The following is an 18,495-nucleotide window of genomic DNA, read 5'->3' on the forward strand; positions in this document are numbered from 1 at the left end:
CTGCCACTATGGGGATGACTACTGTCACAGATGATTCCCTGATCATCTTTGGTGGTGACGCTAAGGAATGTGTATTTGATACCATAAAATGAAGTTTGTCAATATTTGGAAGAGTTGGATATTTCAATGAAAGTCGTTTTCCAAATGGACGCTGTATATTGTAAAATGACTGTGGATAAAAGATCCATTCCAAAATGAAAAAGAATCAAATGGATTTTATTTTCAAAGTATCACAATATTATTGCTTTGTATTTGATGGGGTGGGGGGTCTGGTTTAGCTAGGGGTTTCTGGTTTGGTTTCTTTTACCTTCTTGTTAGACTGGAGGGTTAGAAGGCAGACTCCCACTATGCAGCCCTAGCTAACTATACAGACCAGGCTGACTTGGAATTTGCCACAGTCCTGCCTCTGCTTCCTGAATACTGGGTTTACACCACCATACCTGGCACCAAGGTTGTTTAAACTTGGGTATAGGGAGAAAGTGTCACTTGAGCCCTGGAATTCTAAAGCAGTCTGGCAACATAAAATCTCTCTTTAAAAAATAATAAAATAAAAAGTAGAGCCAGTTGTGATGATAGATAAATATAAGGAGTGAATTCAATCCCTGGGAACCACATGAAAGGCAAAGAAGAAAAAAATATGTAACAAAGACACAGACACACACACAGACACACAGACACACACACACAGAGACAGACAGACAGACAAAGAGAGGACAGAGGGAGAGATTGAGATTAGGATTTTGACATATCAAACAATAATGTGCATAATCATCCAAGAAGCTTAATATAATCGTGATGTCCTTGCTAGCTATTTAGCTGTGTGAGACTAGATTTTCTTCATAACCTCAATCACGATAAACCTATTACAATCCCTAACTCACAATAAAAATCAATGCCAGCTACAAAAGATTGAAAAATGAAGGGCTGTCAAGATGGCTTACCAAATAAAGGTGCTTGCCACAAGCCTGAGAATTTGAATTTAATCCAAGGAACCCATACAAAGGTATAGAAGGAGAGAGAGAGCCTACACAAAGTGGAAGGAGAGAACATCTCTGACCACCACACCCATGCAACAGCACACTCTCAAAATTACAAGCACACACACACACACACACACACACACACACACACACACACCCCTACACATACACCACACACATTCACATACACAAAATAATGATTTTAAATGCTAAATCAAAATGAAAAGAAAGAGGTATCATGCTTCATGCCTATATATGCCCATACACCACACTCCTGAGGTGGAGGAAGGAGGAGTGCCTTGAATTTGAGACCAGTTTGGCCTATGAGGAGAGTTCTAGGAGACTACAAATCAAGGTTCCAGGGTAGATTACAGATCAAGACCCCATTTCAAAAAGAAAATAAAGTTCCCAAAATAATATAAGATAACCTCATTAACCTTGGAGTCAGGAAGGTTTATTCACTCAGAGGACTGAGACAGGAGGACTATCTTGAATTTCAAGAAAGTCTGGGCTAGCATGAAACCCTGTCTGAAAAATACAAAGAATGACAAAAGTGGGAAAGAGAGGCATTAAGCATAAAGGCTACTAGCATAGCAAATAATGGATCAATCTGACAATAGTAAAATGAACCATTTCTTTTTTTAAAAGATTTATTTACTTATTATGCACACTGTAGCTGTCTTCAGACACACCAGAAGAGGGCATCAGATCCCATTACAAATGGTTGTGAACCACCATGTGGTTGCTGGGATTTGAACTCAAGACCTCTGGAAGAGCAGTCAGTGCTCTTAACCTCTGAGCCATCTCTCCAGCCCAAATGAACCATTTCTGTTCATCAAAAGTCACCTTTAAGTCCCAGTGTGGATGCAGATGCTAATCATGAATTATAGACCACCCTAGGTTACATATCCAGACCTTATCTCAAAAACAAACATAAAAAGATCACTATTAGCTAGACATGATGGCACATTTCTGGCACATATCAGCACATAGGAAGCTGAAGAAGGAAAATTTATTGTGAGTTAGAGACCAGTCTAGGTTACATAGAGTTTTAAGACATCCAGGGCTACAAAGTTAAAACCCAACCTCAAAAAAATGTTTAGAGGTCACTGTTTTAAGATTGAATATGCATGTACCTACGAAAATGCAATATAACCCACAAACATGAAGCATCTCAAAGATAGCAAAGAAAAATTAATAGGAAATTATGATGGTTTACATATGCTTGGCCCAGGAAGTGGCACTATTAGGAGGTGTGGCCTTGTTGGAGTAGGTGTGTCACTGTGGGTGTGGGCTTTAATACCCTAGTGCTAAGTGCTAGCTGTCTGGAAACCAATCTTCTAGCAGCCTTCAGATGAAGATGTAGAACTCGAAGCTCCTCCTGCACCATGCCTGCCTGGATGTTGCCATTCTCCTGCCTTGATGACAATGGACTGAACCTCTGAACCTGTAAGCCAGCCCCAGTTAAATGTTGTCCTTATAAGAGCTGCCTTGATCATGGTGTCTGTTCATAGTAAAACCCTAAGACAGAAAACACAAACAAAAGATATAAAGAAGATCCTCATGAGGATAAACCAGAACTTCTAAAGACCAATAAAATATATTAAAAAGATGCTCAATGGAAATAATAAGCTGGGCTGGAGAGATGGCTCAGTGCTTAAGAGCACTGACTGCTCTTCCAGAGGTCCTGAGTTCAATTCCCAGCAACCACATGGTGGCTCACAACCATCTGTAATGGGATCCTATGCCCTCTTCTGGTGTGTCTGAAGACAGCTACAGTGTACTTATATAGAATAAATAAATAAATCTGTTTTAAAAAAAAGAAAATAATAAGCTACAATGAAGTATACACAAATCACACTGACATTTTTTTCTAAGTTTTGCTGCTGTTGTTTTGAAACTAGGTTTCATATTGCTCAAGCTAACCTTAAATTCCTGATCCTCCTGTCTCAGCTTGGCCAATCTTCCCATCCTCATTAATATGTGATTCTAACTCTAAAAGTCAGGTATAGTAACACATGCCTATAATCCCAGAAATTATGATGCAGAATATGGAGGACCAAAACACAAATGCCAAAATAATGATTATCACAGAGGTGGTGAAAAGAGAGATCAGAAAAAGAGGTTATGTTACCTGATGGGGATGTAAAATAGATGCATTTTGGTTTTTGTTGTTTTGTTTATAAGTTTATGGTTTGTTTTGAGACTAGGTCCTTCTATGTAACCTTAGTTGGCCTAGAACTTGCTCAATAGACCAGGCTTGTTTCGAATTCAGAGATCTGCTCATCTCTTGAGTGTTGGGATTAAATGTGTGCCTACCACACATGTAGCTGTTAGCTTGCTTTTTAACTCTACTTCTATTATGTAGCTAAGGCTGGCCTCAAATTCATGATTCTCCTGTCTTAGCCTCTAAATGTTAGTTTATAGGCACGTGAATTGCATTTGAGTTGTACAACTCTCTATGCTCTACATGTTAATATTTAGGCACTTCTTTATATTTTTGTTCAATTTCACAATTTAGAAAAAAATCTTATAGGTCAACTTTTTTTTCCAGATAGGATCTCAATATGTAGCTTTGGTTGGTTTAGAATTCACTATGTAGACCAGTCTGTCTTTGAAATACAGAGGTCTGCCTGTTATTGCTTTCTGAGTGCTATGATTAAAGGCATGGACCACCATGCCCAGCCATACCAACACTTTAAATCAACGAGTTTCTTTCTTTTATGACAATTTCATGAGTACTATATTTTTATCAATTCCACTCTATCCTTTTTCACCTCCAACTCCTGCCAGCAGCCCCTCTACTCCTGTCCAATTTGTGAGTGGGTTGAATATGTCCCTGGCATATGCAATACCTAGAATTCAATCCTCAGCAGTGGGAGAAAAAAGCTTATAGTTTCTGTTTATCTACACTATCTTATGCCAATATGATACCATAATACCATCACTTACAGAGAGTATCTATGCTATAGGTTACCCACATCCCTCTACCTTGCCTCTGTATCATATACTTTGATATTCCATTTGTTGGCTAGAAAAACCCAATAAACACCTTCTGGTCCACAACTTAACTTATACATTTTTCTTTGCTGTTTTGCTACTATAGCTGAACTATAGCCTTGCACATGCTAGTCAAGCACTCTCTCAATAAGATAGACCTTTATCCTTCTTCTGTTTTATTCTTTGAACAGTCTGGACAAGTTTATTAAGCTAGCCTTGAACTCAGTCTGTAGCCCAGGCCAACCACAAACTATGATTCTCCTATCTCAAGTAACACCAATACTAGCTATACAATTACGTTCAAAATTAAGAATAAAAGGCAAATGCAAAGCAATTACTAATTAAATCTATATAAAATTTGAAAATCTCCATTATAAACTATTAACTACTCACTACCTATTTAAAAATGTATTCAACTGGGGGTTGGGGATTTAGCTCAGTGGTAGAGCGCTTGCCTAGCAAGCACAAGGCCCTGGGTTCGATCCCCAGCTCCGAAAAAAAAAAAAAAAAGAAAAAATGTATTCAACTAGACAGGGCTAGCAAGATGGTTCAGTGGAAAAAGACCTGTCTCAAGAAGTTGCCAATAGAGAGGATTTAAGTATTCTTAGCACAATAGATAAATATCTGATGTAGCAGTTCTCAACCTGTAGGTCGAAACCCCTTTGTGGGTAGCATATTAGATATTCTGAATATCAGATATTAACATTACAATTCATAACAGCAGCAAAATTAGTTATAAAGCAGCAATGAAACAATGTTATGGCTGGGGGTCACCACAACATGAGGAACTGCATTAAAGGGTCACAGCATTAGGAAGGTTGAGAACTGCTGATCTGAGGTAATGCATATGCCAATTACTCTAGTCTGATGATTACACACTGTATACATTGTTAGAGGGCTTGGGGTTTTGGTTTTTGAAGAAAGTTCACAAAACCCAAGATGGCCTCAAACTCACTATGCAGTTCAAACTGGCATTGAACTCCTGATCCTCCTGCCTCTACCTTCCATATACTGGGTGTTCTTAGCTTTGTATACATGTACTGAATACTCACTGTAGGCTCAGGATATGGCTCAGTGATCACCTAGCATACATAGCCTTGGATTTGATTCCTAGCAGCACACAAACCTAGTACCATGGCATGCACCTGTAATTCCAGCACTTAGGACATGGTAGTAGAAAGATCAGAAATCAAGATCAACCTGAACTGTAACAGTAAGCTTGTACCTGGGATGTGTTATGTCTTGAAGGAAGAGTAGGAGGGAGGGAGAAAAAGAAAGAAATTGCAACAAGCTGTAGGAATTCATGCATTTGAAATCCCAAAGCCTTGAAAGACTGAGGCAGGGTTACCACAAGTTCTAGACCAGCATGGAATACAGAGTAAAATCCTGTCTCAAAAGGGGAGAGTAGAAATTGTTTTTTTAATTCTTCCTTTGTTCCCTCACATTTCCACCAGCTTCATCTACTTTCAGCAATAGTAACACATGTCTTTTTCAATAAGCCTTTCAGTGACTGGAGAGATTGTGTCAGTGTTCTAAACTCCTACCTATGATACAGTCATCATTACATAACTAAGAAATTTTATATTGTCAGTCACTAGGCCACAAGCACATTTATTAGCCTGCAGACAATATTGTCATCATCTCAAAGGTTTGCTAAAATTGTATACAAAATCATTAATGGGTTATCACATTCAGGCAATTCACTGGCATAACAGATACGTGTCCTTAAAACAAAAAAAGCATTTAGAACCTGAGGCAAGAAGATGGAAAGATTAAGGCAGACCTGGATATAGGAGTACTCTGTCTCAAAAAAGTTTTTTTCAAGTATCAGTTTAACTATGTCTTCTTGAAGCAATCTACAAATAGTAGGCCAGCAAGTATCCTTAAAGGTAATTGGTTCTGAATGTTGCATCCCTCTTACTGTCCTATCTGTCAAACACTTCTGGTAAACTTCTCTACATTACAGGATGATAACAGACAAAATTACCTCATATACTTGCCCATTATAATATGACCTTAAAATATTCAAATATTCTATCTCAGCCCAAACATCAGTATTAATTTATACTCTTAATATTTAAGTTTACCAGTTTTTCCACTTGTCAAATAGTTCTGTGCTATTATGGAAATGCTGCTTCAACACCTAAGAACAAACACAGAAACCTACTTTCTGTTAAAGATCTGTAAAAACGTGAATGAATGAGTTATGTTTTTCTAATGATTTCAGAAGTATACTGTGAATCTTCTTAACATGAATATTTATCTTTTCATCTTACTCCCCATTTTCAGCAAAAAGGAAACATAAACAAGCCTGAAGTACTTGTACTCACAGCTTGTAAGCTTGCTTCAAATATAAAAGATTGATAATCACCTGTGCTTCAATTAGTTTTTAAAAACATATAGCAAAAAGGTTAAATAGTTTAAGCATAGTACTTGATCTATTTTCAATGCTGTAACAAAAATACTACCCTCAAAAGTAAATATGAGGGCAAAATCATTTTACCTTGTAGAAACATGAACTTATGAAGAAAGCAAGAAATATCATAAGACAAATTAACAAAAGCTTTACCCTTCTAAGTAGGAAAAGCAGTTTCATTAAAGGCAAATTATTTCAGCATTCTAAAATAACTTAGCAAACAAAGTAGCAACTTAATAATTCCCTAATGTTGCATCAACATTTTCTGAAGAATGAATTTCTCTTAATAGAAAAACAGACAAAGATTTGCACTTAATTCATGAATACAAGGTAAAATATGAAATCAAATTAAAAGTTTCAGGACCAGAGATGTTGTTCAGTGGGTAGAGTGCTGGCCAACAATGTATTCTATGCCCTAGGTTTGATCCCCAGCAGCTCATAAACTAGGTATGATACTATCAGTCTGTATGGAATCCTAGTCCTTGAGATGTGAAGGTGTGAGATTAGAAATTCAAGATCATCATTAACTATACAGCCAGTTCAAGGCCAGCCTGGACACTCTGTCTCAAAAGACAAGTTTTAGGGGCTGGAGACCAAGCACTTAGGACACTGAAGTAGAATTACCAGGTGTTCTAGGCCAGCTTGAACAATACTTACAAATTACTGAATAAATCAATAAAACAATAAAATCTTCAGGAGCCCTCTACTATTTTTATACCTCTTATAGAAGAAAATCATGATACAAGTTTTATAATCTTTTAAAGAATTGTTTAAATTTTTGGTGTATGCATGTGTGTTTAAGTGTAATCATGGGCACCTCGTGAACACACACAGAGCCTGCAAAATTAAAAGAGGGTGGGAGACATTATCTCCTAGAACTAGTGTAGAACAGTTGCTGGGATAGCTCTTCAGAACCTAAAGATTTCCTTTGATTATGTTTAATTATGTATATGTCTTTGAGTGTATATAAATCATGTATAGGTGTCTGGGGATACCAGAGGTGATGGATTCCGGCGCAGCTAGAGTTACCACTTGTAACTGGTTATGAGTCACCCCAACATGGACAAGGGGAATAAAACTCTGGTCCTATGCAAGAGCAGTACGCATTCTTACTCTGAGCCATCTCTCCGGCCCTACAAGTTATATAACATCTAAAAATATATTTGGTGGGCCGGAGAACTGTATTAGTGGGTAAAGGCACTTGCTGCCAATTGGGCCTGATGACCTGAATTCAATCCCCTGGTCTCACATGATGGAAGAAAAATAAATAACAAGAATTGTCTTCTGACCTGCATCCCAGAATGCATAAATATACACACCTATATGAACACACACAGACAAAATTTAAATGTTGAAAAAAATAAGTGACATTTATACATACACTCTAAAACTAATAGTGTACAAGTATGTGAGTAATGGACTGTTTTGACAGATGAAATATTACTAACAAAGCTTATTCCTCAAAGTCATGATCTTCTGGCTAACAGACAATTGGTTTTCATGGAATACAGTTAACATATTTGTCATTAGAAGCTCTGTCAGGGCTGGAGAGATGGCTCAGCGGTTAAGAACACTAACTGCTCTTCCAGAGGTCCTAAGTTCAAATCCCAGGAACCACATGGTGACTCACAACCATCCGTAGTGAGATCTGATGCCCTCTTCTGTGTGTCTGAAGACAGCTCCAGTGTACTTATACATAATAAATAAATCTTAAAAAAAATAGCTCTGTCAGTCATAAATTTGAAAGAAGGCAAGAGGTTATATGGAGGGTTTGAAGGGAAAAGGGGAAGAAGGAATGATATAACATTATAATCTCAAAAAAAATAAACATTTTTTTAAGTTCCTGTTGTCGTGGACACAGTAAAAGAGTTTTTGAGTTGCTTTTGTTTTGTTTTGGCCTTTTTAAAGACACTAGAAAAGGTCTACAATTATTAGTGGGAGAGGAGTTGTCAGGGGAACTGCAGGTTACCTTGAGACAGGAAGTAAAAGTCTGAGACAGAAGCAATGATGATCTATAGCCAAAAGTTACTAGTTAGTAGCAGCTTAAAAAGGAATGCTTTCTCGTTTAGGACTGCCAGAGGCATAGTTTGGGGAAAAAGCAACTATTGATAATGCAGTAGAATGTCAATTAGATATTCATTCCTAATGTCTCTGCCTTTTCTGTCACTGTCTTTTCATTACATCACATATACTGCCTTGAAAATTGTATCAGCAATAAAAAAATTAAGGAATATTTCACCAAAAAAAGAAGAGTTTACTTCCTTGAAAATTACAAAATGCCCTATACAGTTTATGGGGTTTTTTTTTTTTTCTGTTTCTTTTTTCAGTGCTAAAGATCAGGGAATTCAGAGCATGCTATGCTATAGTGACATTTTTGATAATTTTGGAATTTTGGTTTCTTAAAAAAAACACAGAAATATTATAAGAATGTGCTTTTTTTTCTTAATCCTACACGAAGGGACATGGGGTTGCTTCAGACTGTCTGCAGCAGGTGACCGTGACTTGCCTTGTGCTCTAGAAGAAATACAAGTTTTGCCAGCTGCAGATAATTTCTGCCATTGTGTGACATTTGGAATTCTGGGAACTTTATAGAGGGTACATAAATTCAAGGACCAACCGCCCTCCCCAGAAGCATTATAGGGATTTGTTTCAGTTAGTAGCTGTGTGGTCAAAGAAGAAACAAAGGAAAGAAACTGGATTCGGATTCAGGGATCTCTTTTTCTCTCTCCTCCTCCTCCTCTCTCCCCTTCCCCCTCTTATCCTTGTTTCTTGCCTAATTAGTGTTAGAGGGTGAAACCATGGGGCTAAAGGGTGAGAAGAAGAACTCAGAAAATAGCAAAGACCAGATACACTATGCAAACTGCTTTACCTCTGAGCTTATTCTCACCATCATGTTGCTTCTATCACTACAGACACTTTAACTCTCACAATAGCTATATACTGCTACAATACAACAAACAATAAAAACTTGGGAATCTCATGAAACACAACACATACTTTTAAAGAAAGTCAGGGCTGGAGAGCACTTATTGCTCTTTCATAAAGGAATAATCAGTCAGCCATTGTGGTACATACCTGAGATCCCAATAGTGAGGAGGCTAAGCAGGAAGATAATGAATTCAAGGTCACCCTGGACTACAAAGCAAGTTCCAGATCAGCCTGGGCTACAAAAGACCTTATCTCTAAAAGCCAAAAAACATTTAAAATTATTAAATGAAAAGGGAAAAATCCACCTAAGAAATAATCTTACATATGGCCATCCTCCAAAAACCAAATGTATTTACTCTACCCTCACTTTTAGCATTTCTAGTTGCTATTTCATATTTAAATTTTGTAATATATTCACAATACTATTTAACAAGATAAAAATGCTAATATCTATAACATGATTTTTAAACCTCTAAAATTAAGCTATATGAAACAAAGTTTGTATATAAGGAAAAGAAGTCAAATAAATGAAAACAAAGTAGAGGATGGTAATGTATTTACATTGTTTAAATAGTGATTGTTTAAAATATTTCATTATATTAGGACCTGACAGTACAGGCCTGCCATCCCTGAAACTTGAGAGGCTGGAGTAGGATGATTTCATGTTCATTGCTGGCCTGGACAATTGAACAAGACCCTGTCTCAAAATAGAAAATTAAAGGGCTGAGGATGTAATTCTGTTGGTACAGTGCTTGCCTTAGCACGCCTTATGCCCTGGGTTCAATCCCCAAGTCTGAATAAACCGGGTGTGGTGTGCCTCTCTAGGACTTTCCAGCACTAGGGAAATAGAGGGAAGATCATATATTCACGGTCACTCTCATTTATACAGAAGTTCAAAGCCAGCTTGGGACACTTAAGACACTGTCTTAAAAAAAAAAAAAAAGGAAGCCTGCCTATAGTGGGGGCATACCACTAACTAGTACTTGGGAGGCAGACACAGAGATAGAGATAGAGACACAGAGAAAACCCCATCTTGAAAACCCAAAAGAAGAAAAGAGGAGGGGGAGGAGAAAGAAGATAAAGAAGATGAAGACAACAACAACGGTGGCAGCAAAATGGGCTGGGCATAAAGGAAAACAAAATCATTACATTTACAGGGAAATAGATAAAACAGTAAATTATTATTTTAAGCAAGACATTTAAGAGTACATATACATATGTCTAAGTCATGAAAACAGAAAGGCACAGTAAGAGAGGAGTGAATTTGAAGGAAAGAAAAGGGTAGATCAAGAGTATGTAATAAAGGTCAGCCATGGTGGTTTATGAATGCCTTTAATCCCCAAATTTTTTAGCCTGTTCTACAAATTAAGTTCCAGGAAAGGGGGGGGGGAAGGGGGAGAGAGAGGGGAGAGGGGAGAGAGGGGAGAAGAGAGAAGAGAGAAGAGAGAAGAGAGAAGAGAGAAGAGAGAAGAGAGAAGAGAGAAGAGAGAAGAAAAGGGCAGGACTAGTTAGGAGAAAAGGGCCATCAAGAAATGGGTAAAGGAAAGCAGTAAGGAAGAAGCCAGCAAATTAAAGTATGACATGTGTATGAAAATATCATTAATAAAATGTATTACTTTGTATGCTAATGTAAATAATTTTGTAAAGAGCTAAAGATATAGTTCAGAAGTAGTACTTGCTTAGTATATACAAAGACTCTAGATTCATTTACCAGTAAGGCAAAACGTAAAATATTTCATTATATTAAATAGATTCAGTTTGGGGTTTTGTTTAGATATGTTTTAAGTGCGTGCGTGCGTGTACAGGTGCCTGTGAGACCAGAGGTTTTAGATCCCCTGGAGTTACAGGAGACCATAAGCCATCAGATGTGGGTCCTGAGAATTGAAATAAGTAAATGCTCCTAACTCCCCACCCCAGACGTCTCTCAAGCCCTTGTGGCTTTAATTTTCTTTTGGCTTTTATTGTTGTGTTTCAAACAAAGTGTTTTTACCATGTAGCTCCTACTGACCTCAAACTCCTGGGACTCCTCCCTCATCCTCCCAAGTGCTAGGATTACAGGTATGAGCCACCACACCAAGCTATGTCATCCAACTTTAAATTCTCAGCTAGTATAGTGGGATATGTCTATAATTTATAATCTTAGCACCCAGATAATTATAAATTCGAGGTCAGTATGAGCTACAAGGTCACTGTCTCGAGAAAAGTTAAGTTCTCTTAATAACAGAAACTATATATATTTATATAATCATTAAATTGTCACAATAATTTGGCTCTACTGTAATTCAAACCACATTCCACAAGCTATACAATAAATACACATGAAAATACATATACAGTTTTTTTTTTCTTTTTTTCGGAGCTGGGGCCCAAACCCAGGGCCTTGCTCTTACTAGGCAAGCGCTCTACCACTGAGCTAAATCCCCAACCCACATATACAGTTTTTAAGTAGCTCTTTTAACACTAGGTAGCATCGATCACGTAAATATATATAAACTCAAATTCCATTTTATATTCTTGGCTTCATATATCACTTAGATTTCCTCCACCTATTGCCAGTCAGAAGTTAGGCAGGGCTCCTCCCCCTATTCTTAATACTCATTCTAAGGTGAAAGTAAAAACATTAAACTGATAAAAGCTTGGTCTGTGGATGTAGCTCACTGACGGAACACATGTTACACCCCCCCACACACACACACACAGTGAAATCCACCTAGAAGAAGGAAGTGGAGCAGCCACAAACATGACAGTTCATAAATGAATAGGCTTTAGATGCTAAATCACGATGAGCTTAAATGTTTGGGAAGGATTACCCTCAAACCTACAATGCTTTAGGTAAGTTGCTTCCCATCCTGCCTTCTCAGCACTCAGGGCACATCAAAATTAAAAACGAATGCTTGTCTGATACGGTGAGACATACCTGTGAGTTAACAAAACACTAAGGTACTCCAAGTATCTGCTGGAAGCCATGTTGTACCAAAAGGAAGAGATGCCATCCCTTTTCTTCAACGGCCTCTCAGCTCATTAGCATACAAAAGTAAATATGCATGATGTCAGAGGCCAATTAATGGCTAAACAGAGAGGTAGAGTCTGCAAGGGCAAGACTGTCCCAAGAAGTTTAAATATCTAAAAGCTGAAACAATGTTACTTTTAACAGCTACCACTTGAGCACTTACTATAAGCCAAGAGCTTTACAGACATTTACTCTTCACAACAATCCTTTGAGTAGAGCGCTTATTATTCCCAATTTACTCAAGGGGAAACAGTGCAAGTGTTAAGCACTTAGCCAAGGTCACCCGGCTAGTTAAGTGAGCTAGCTAAGCTAGCCACTTACTCAGACAATCCAATTCTAGAACTCACACGGTTACATTTCACACAACAGCAAGAGGAATTGGTGGTAGGAGTAAGTCACGTTACAAGAGCATGATCCTGCAATTGTTGTACTGTGTTTCTTTGAAGTAACTTAGTTTCACAGATTCCTATCTTCCCTCCAGCAACTGGGAACCTGATACTGGGCTGGAGTGTGGGAGTTTGGAGGGAGACAACTCCAGAAGCTAAGGAGAGTTAATCTCACACAGGATTGACTGCTAAGCTTCCAGAGTGATTCAGAAGAAGAAATTAGAACTTTTGCTTTCCCAAATCGGTGTTAATTTTGCCACTTTAACGGGGAGTAGGGGTGGGGTGGCTACTGGGGGCAAGAAAGCCACTACTGTGGGAAATCACTGGGCAGGGGTACAAAATAAGTTTAGAACTTAAAGGAAACAAAACATCCTAAAGTACTAGAAAAACTTCGAGGAGGGCAAGCATTAGCTGCAGTTCCAGGCCAAAATGGGATTTCCTAAACATTTTACCAGGAAAAGTTGAATCCCATCCCGAAATCCCTCTGAAGTGACATGCTGGTAGGGACTTGGCAAAAAGCGGCAATCCCTGCCACACTTTCCCGAGGACCGCAGGGCCAGGGCAGCGCGAGCTGACACTCCCTGAGAAAGCAGAGGTGCCAAGCCTGGCTGTCCCCGACGCCCCTGCTCCTCTGCCACTGGCGGCGAGGACCAGAAAGAGTTCGGGACAGTTCGCCCTCCTAAGACTTCGGGCACAGGAGAGGCCGGGCGCCAAACTGCAGGAGTCGCCTTAGGTACAGAGTGAGGAAAAACGGGACAGACAGAGAAATGGCAAGTGTGGACCCAAACAGCCCCAGCTGCGAACCCACGGAGAGAAAAGGAGCCGAGTGAGCTGAGGCAAAACAAGCGAGACAGACAAAAAGAGACAGGGCAGGAGCACGGGGGACCTGAGGGGACGAGACGGAAGTTCTGCTGAGAGACCTAAAGGAAGCGGGGCTCCGGAAGGGACCACGGGGCTCTCAGGGAGACTGGAAGAAGGAAGACGCTCGGCGGCGGCCACCGGCTCTGCTCCTCAGGCAGTTCGAAACTCCTGACCAACCAACCATCCTCAATCGCCGCCCGGGTGGGGGAGGGGGTGCCGCTGCCCCCGGCCCCTGAACCCCACTTCTGCATGCTCCCAACGCCCCGACCTCAGGGCGCCCGACGCCTTCCCCCAGCCAGAACACTCACAAATCGCCTCTCCCTGATTTCTCCCAGTTCTTTATCCACTCTGCGGGAACCACCACAGTCGCGGCCGCCATCTTCCCCTCGCTAGTAACAGTGGCCCGGATGTGTAGCGAGCGAGCAAGGGGTCAAAGGGGAGCGCCGCCCACGGGGAGTGACGGAAGCTGCGAGTTCGGTTTTAGATTTCCCGCCCCACCTACCTCCCCACCCAACGGAAGCCTCGGGCCTCGCCGACAAAGAGGCGGCTTCGCCGGGGGTCTTCACGGCTTTCATCCCTAGTTCCCTTTAGAATATATACCCATTAAAAAAAAACAAAAAACAAAAATGCCGGGACCGCTTTGGCCTTTATGATCTCCCGTAATATCTACCCCAAACCACTAATTCAAACGCGTAATTTTTCAAGCGCTCCGTATGTTAGGCATTGGCGGATGCTAGAACTGTAAGCCGTGACATGAGCTTCTGGAAAAAAAGGAACATAAGAAATATCTCAACTAACTACTGGATAGAAAATTAATATGAATAGGGCAACGATACTTGGTACGCCAAGTAATGTGCTAATATAATGGATAAACGCTGGGAAACGTATGATCCCCAAAATCTTAACTCCTTACTTTAGCTGTCAAGCTAGGGAACATTAGTATGCTGAGAAACAATGCTTACGGTGTTATAATCTCTCCACAAAATAATTTTTATTACAAAGGCAAAACGTTACTGTAAGAAAATATGGAAGATATCACCCTATGTGGGTGAAAATAAATTCCACCAGGGTTGGCACTGTAACTTGGGTCTAGAGCACTTGCCTACCTTAAACAGGGCTCTGGTTTGGTACTTCACTATTGGGGGGGGGGAAGCTAAATTATCTCAGAAATAGAACAAGTGAGCTTACACAGATACAATTCCAACACTTGGGAGCCTGAGGCAGAAGCGTAGCAACTTCCCCTCAGCCTGGAAGTAATTAATGCAAGGTGGACAAGCAAGTGAAAAGAAATGGACACCATGGGACTGCCAGTGAAGTGCTAGGAAAAACACTACTCAACTTCCTAAAATTGCTAATACCAATTTTTATATATTAATTTACTATTGTAGGCAGCAAATATGACCATTATTGAGGGAGATTCTACAAATTTACTGGACTGTACTTTTCAGTTGTCAAGCTCTTAGAAGACAGTAGTTCTTCAAGATTTATGAAGGCTGGAGGCAGAGACAGAAGGATCTCTGTGAGTCAGAGGCCAGTATTATCAACACAGCAAACTCCAAGCCAGCCAAAAGTTTATATACAGACTGTCTGAAAAAGATTAATGGAGACAAGAAATACAAGGGATTTTCTCCACTCCAAAAATAATATTTTTCTTTTGCTATAAAGAGCATTATTGGCACAATTGAATACCTGTAATTAAGTAATAATAACAGTATTATGTTGTTGAACCCAAATAACTCTACTCAAATCACCCCTGTGGTGACGGCAGCACTCCTCCTTACCTGTCCCAATGTTCTGGGTTCTCAAATAAAAGACAAGTGAAGCCTCCTATTTTTATATGCCTTAAACAGCTCAATGGCTGGGCCACTTCTAAACCTTCAAGTGGATAACACACTCCCCTCCAATAGTCCTGAGTTATTACTCATTGCAGAAATAGTTATACTTTAGTACAGATCATTCCTGAAGCAATGACTCTGCAGTTAAGACCATTGGTTACTCTTCCAGAGGGCACCCAAGTGGTGATTTGAATGTGTAACTCCAATCCCAAAGGTTCTGACACCCTCTTATGATGTCTGATGACAGTGCACATATGTGGTATACAGACATACATGAGGACCAAGCATCCATACACACACAAAAAAAAATGTTTTTAAATAAATCTTTGAAAAGAAACAAAACCTCACTCAGGATGATATTCTCTAGTTCTATCCATTATTGCTAGAGGGGTGAGGAGGGAGTGGGGGAGTGGGTGGGGGAGCATTCTCTTAGAGGCAAGGGGGAAGGGAATAGAGTGGGGGGGGTTGTGAAGGGGAGACCGGGAAGAGGGATAACATTTGAAATATAAACAAATAAAATGATTAATAAGAAAATTTAGAAAAGAAACAAATCTGCACAAATCTGTAATCAGAGGCAGAGCCAGAAGGACCCCCAAACTGAAGTCATCTTAGGGCTCTGTGTAGCTGAGTCTCATTTTTCCCACCCTCGATCACCCTCCTGTTTCACCTGCTAACACTAGATAGGGGAGAAAGAGGGAGAAAGCAGAGAGATTACTGAAATCGAACTTCTTCCCTGTAGTTTCTTCTTTGGCCACAGCTACTGACAAACAGCAAGCAACCTTCTTAAAAAAGAAGTCTCTCTGAAATAATGACACATTTTTCAACGTGTTCTCAAACATGTTTCTTGAGGGAAGAGAGATTTCTACTTGACTAAGCAAGTCTAAAATCATTGCTTTAGGAATGTTAATTGAAACTACTACCCCTAAAATATGTACTTTTAATACTCAGGTTACCTCATAATAGCTAGACTATCAGTGAGTAGCCTGCCTCGGTTTCCTGAGTGCTGGATTTACAGGCCCCAGGAACTACACCTGCTTAATAAATTGTAACAGAGAGGATCCCTCTTTGAATAACCCTGGCTTAAAAGAAAGGCTGTCAATTGTTCAATTGTTAAGGATCATCTCCATGGAAAACTCATTAACCAAGTAAAGTCAACAAACAAAAATACATACTCTATTATCATAGAAAAGAATGTTCTAATCAAACATTTATGAACATATGTAAATACATATTGAGAGAGAGAGAGAACATGAAAATAGATGGGAAACTGCGTGAGGAGAGGAAAGGGTTTCTAGAGTCATAGACAAAAAGGAGACAAAATAATGAGACGGTGATATAGCAGGTAGATAAACTGGCACCTTCCCCACCAGGAAATTCTTGTACATCTGGGTGGCTTTACCTAAGGTTTATCTGCTTATAGGACACAAAGAAGAAGGTTCATGCACTTCTGCAAGGAGCAACCAGAAGTATGAGGGTGAGTCCGGGAAAAGACAACTGAGTGGATCTGGACAAGAAGAACACTGGTTCCTTAGGATCCAAAAGAATAGTTAGAGGCAGGGACCCAAAAGTATGAAGCAGCCTATACTTCTATTTAAAAGATATGTCCCCTGGCCATCCAGGCACATAGTGTGGAAGCAACTTCCAGAAGATGATGTGGAGAAATAATTTAACTAACAGAAATGAGCCCTTAAAGCAACTGGCCACCAGAAAGGATGACCTTTTTGAACAATCCAAGGACCATATTCTGGGTCATATTTAATAGTTCCAAGTAACCAATACTGATAGGAAAATGTGCAAGATGTTCTCACTGATGAAGATGTTAACCTAGAGAAGACTCACCTCCTCTCAGGCCTGAAGACAGTGAGTAGGAAATTCAGGGATGCAGTGGTGAGACTCGGGACTCTGTATGCACCCAGTTGCTATCACCTCAACTTGGGACTTTGTTATTAGCAGATGCTCAAACACAACAACTCTAAAACTGGACAAAGCCAGATTAAATACAGAAAGTATTCAGTGGAAAAAAATAACAAGTTATCAACTAAGGAGTTTAAAACAAATCAATTTGTGAGGATGGGAGATAGAAACAGTTGTGAGGAGTGTGGAGTCACATGCCTGTAATTCTCAGCACAAGTCAGGTTTTGAACCTAGCTAGAGCTGCAACAAGACCGTGTTTTGGGGACAGGGTGTTTGTTTAAAAGCCCTTGTTTCTCAAGGAAAACACCAAATAGTGGATGATGCTAGTTCAGGAAGATGGCCTTGAAGACCAGTGCAACCCAGGCTACGGTAGCCAAGAAATTTCTTCTAGGAACAGGCTAAGGTCATAATGCTCATGGACGCAAAGATAGAGAGGAGTGGGTTTCTGTCACCAAGCTTGGCAGTCTAGTCAAGGACATAAGAATCAAGTCCATGAATGACATCTACCTATTCTCCCTGCTCATCAAAGAGTTAAGATTATTAACTTTTTTTCTGGAAGCATCCCTTAAGGATGAGAGTCTAAAGATCAATCATGCCAGTGCAGAAGCAGACTTGGGCTAGCCAGCAAACAAGATGCAAGATTTTTGTTAACATTGAGGACTACAGTGTCATGTTTGTCTGAATACTAACAGACCCAAGAAGGTTGCCAGTGGCATCCCAGGGGCCATCATTGTCCTTTTGTGGAGAAGCTACTGAGAAAACAAAATTAGCAAGCCTCACACTATTCCATGCAAGGTGACAGGCTGTAATAGCTCTGTGGTGGAGAGTCTCATCCCTATCCCTAGACACACTGACACTGTCTCTGCTCCAGTGCCCAAGAAACACTGCTCATGGCTAGTATTTATGTCTTCCACATGTCACCATGACTTCACTGCCACCCTAGACAATTTCACCAAGACCACCTTTGATGTCATCTCCAAGACCTACAGCAATCTGACCCTTGACCTCAGGAAAAAGACCACATTCATCAAATCACCCTGTCAGGAACTCTTCAACCATAAGATTCCATGTGCAGAGAATCCAGGCTTTATCTATAAAAGGGTATTCATATAAGAAAAGCAAAGTTAAGTGGAAGGGGAAGCCCTTGGTCCTGCCAAGACTGAAC

The 18,495-nt window shown here is 39.9% G+C and overlaps 1 protein-coding gene and 1 pseudogene across 4 annotated transcripts in view; one reads left to right on the forward strand and one right to left on the reverse strand.

Annotated features, from left to right (window-relative positions):
• The window catches only part of Thoc2 (THO complex subunit 2), a 114,573-nt gene extending 100,583 nt beyond the window's left edge, over window positions 1-13,990 (reverse strand). For 3 of the 4 annotated variants that reach the window (XR_015646270.1, XR_015646271.1, XM_087599773.1), the window contains exon 1: window positions 13,890-13,981. Coding sequence is in view for 2 of the 4 variants with exons in the window: in XM_087599773.1 (XP_087455899.1) it covers window positions 13,890-13,960 (71 nt within the window). In the remaining 2 variants the exon portion in view is untranslated. 4 annotated transcript variants of the gene reach the window in all.
• LOC691151 (similar to 40S ribosomal protein S2) lies at window positions 13,989-18,423 on the forward strand (annotated as a pseudogene).

The sequence above is a fragment of the Rattus norvegicus genome, chromosome X, assembly GCF_021556685.1.
Source record: "Rattus norvegicus strain SHRSP/BbbUtx chromosome X, alternate assembly SHRSP_T2T, whole genome shotgun sequence".
In the NCBI taxonomy this organism is placed as follows: Eukaryota; Metazoa; Chordata; class Mammalia; order Rodentia; family Muridae; genus Rattus; species Rattus norvegicus.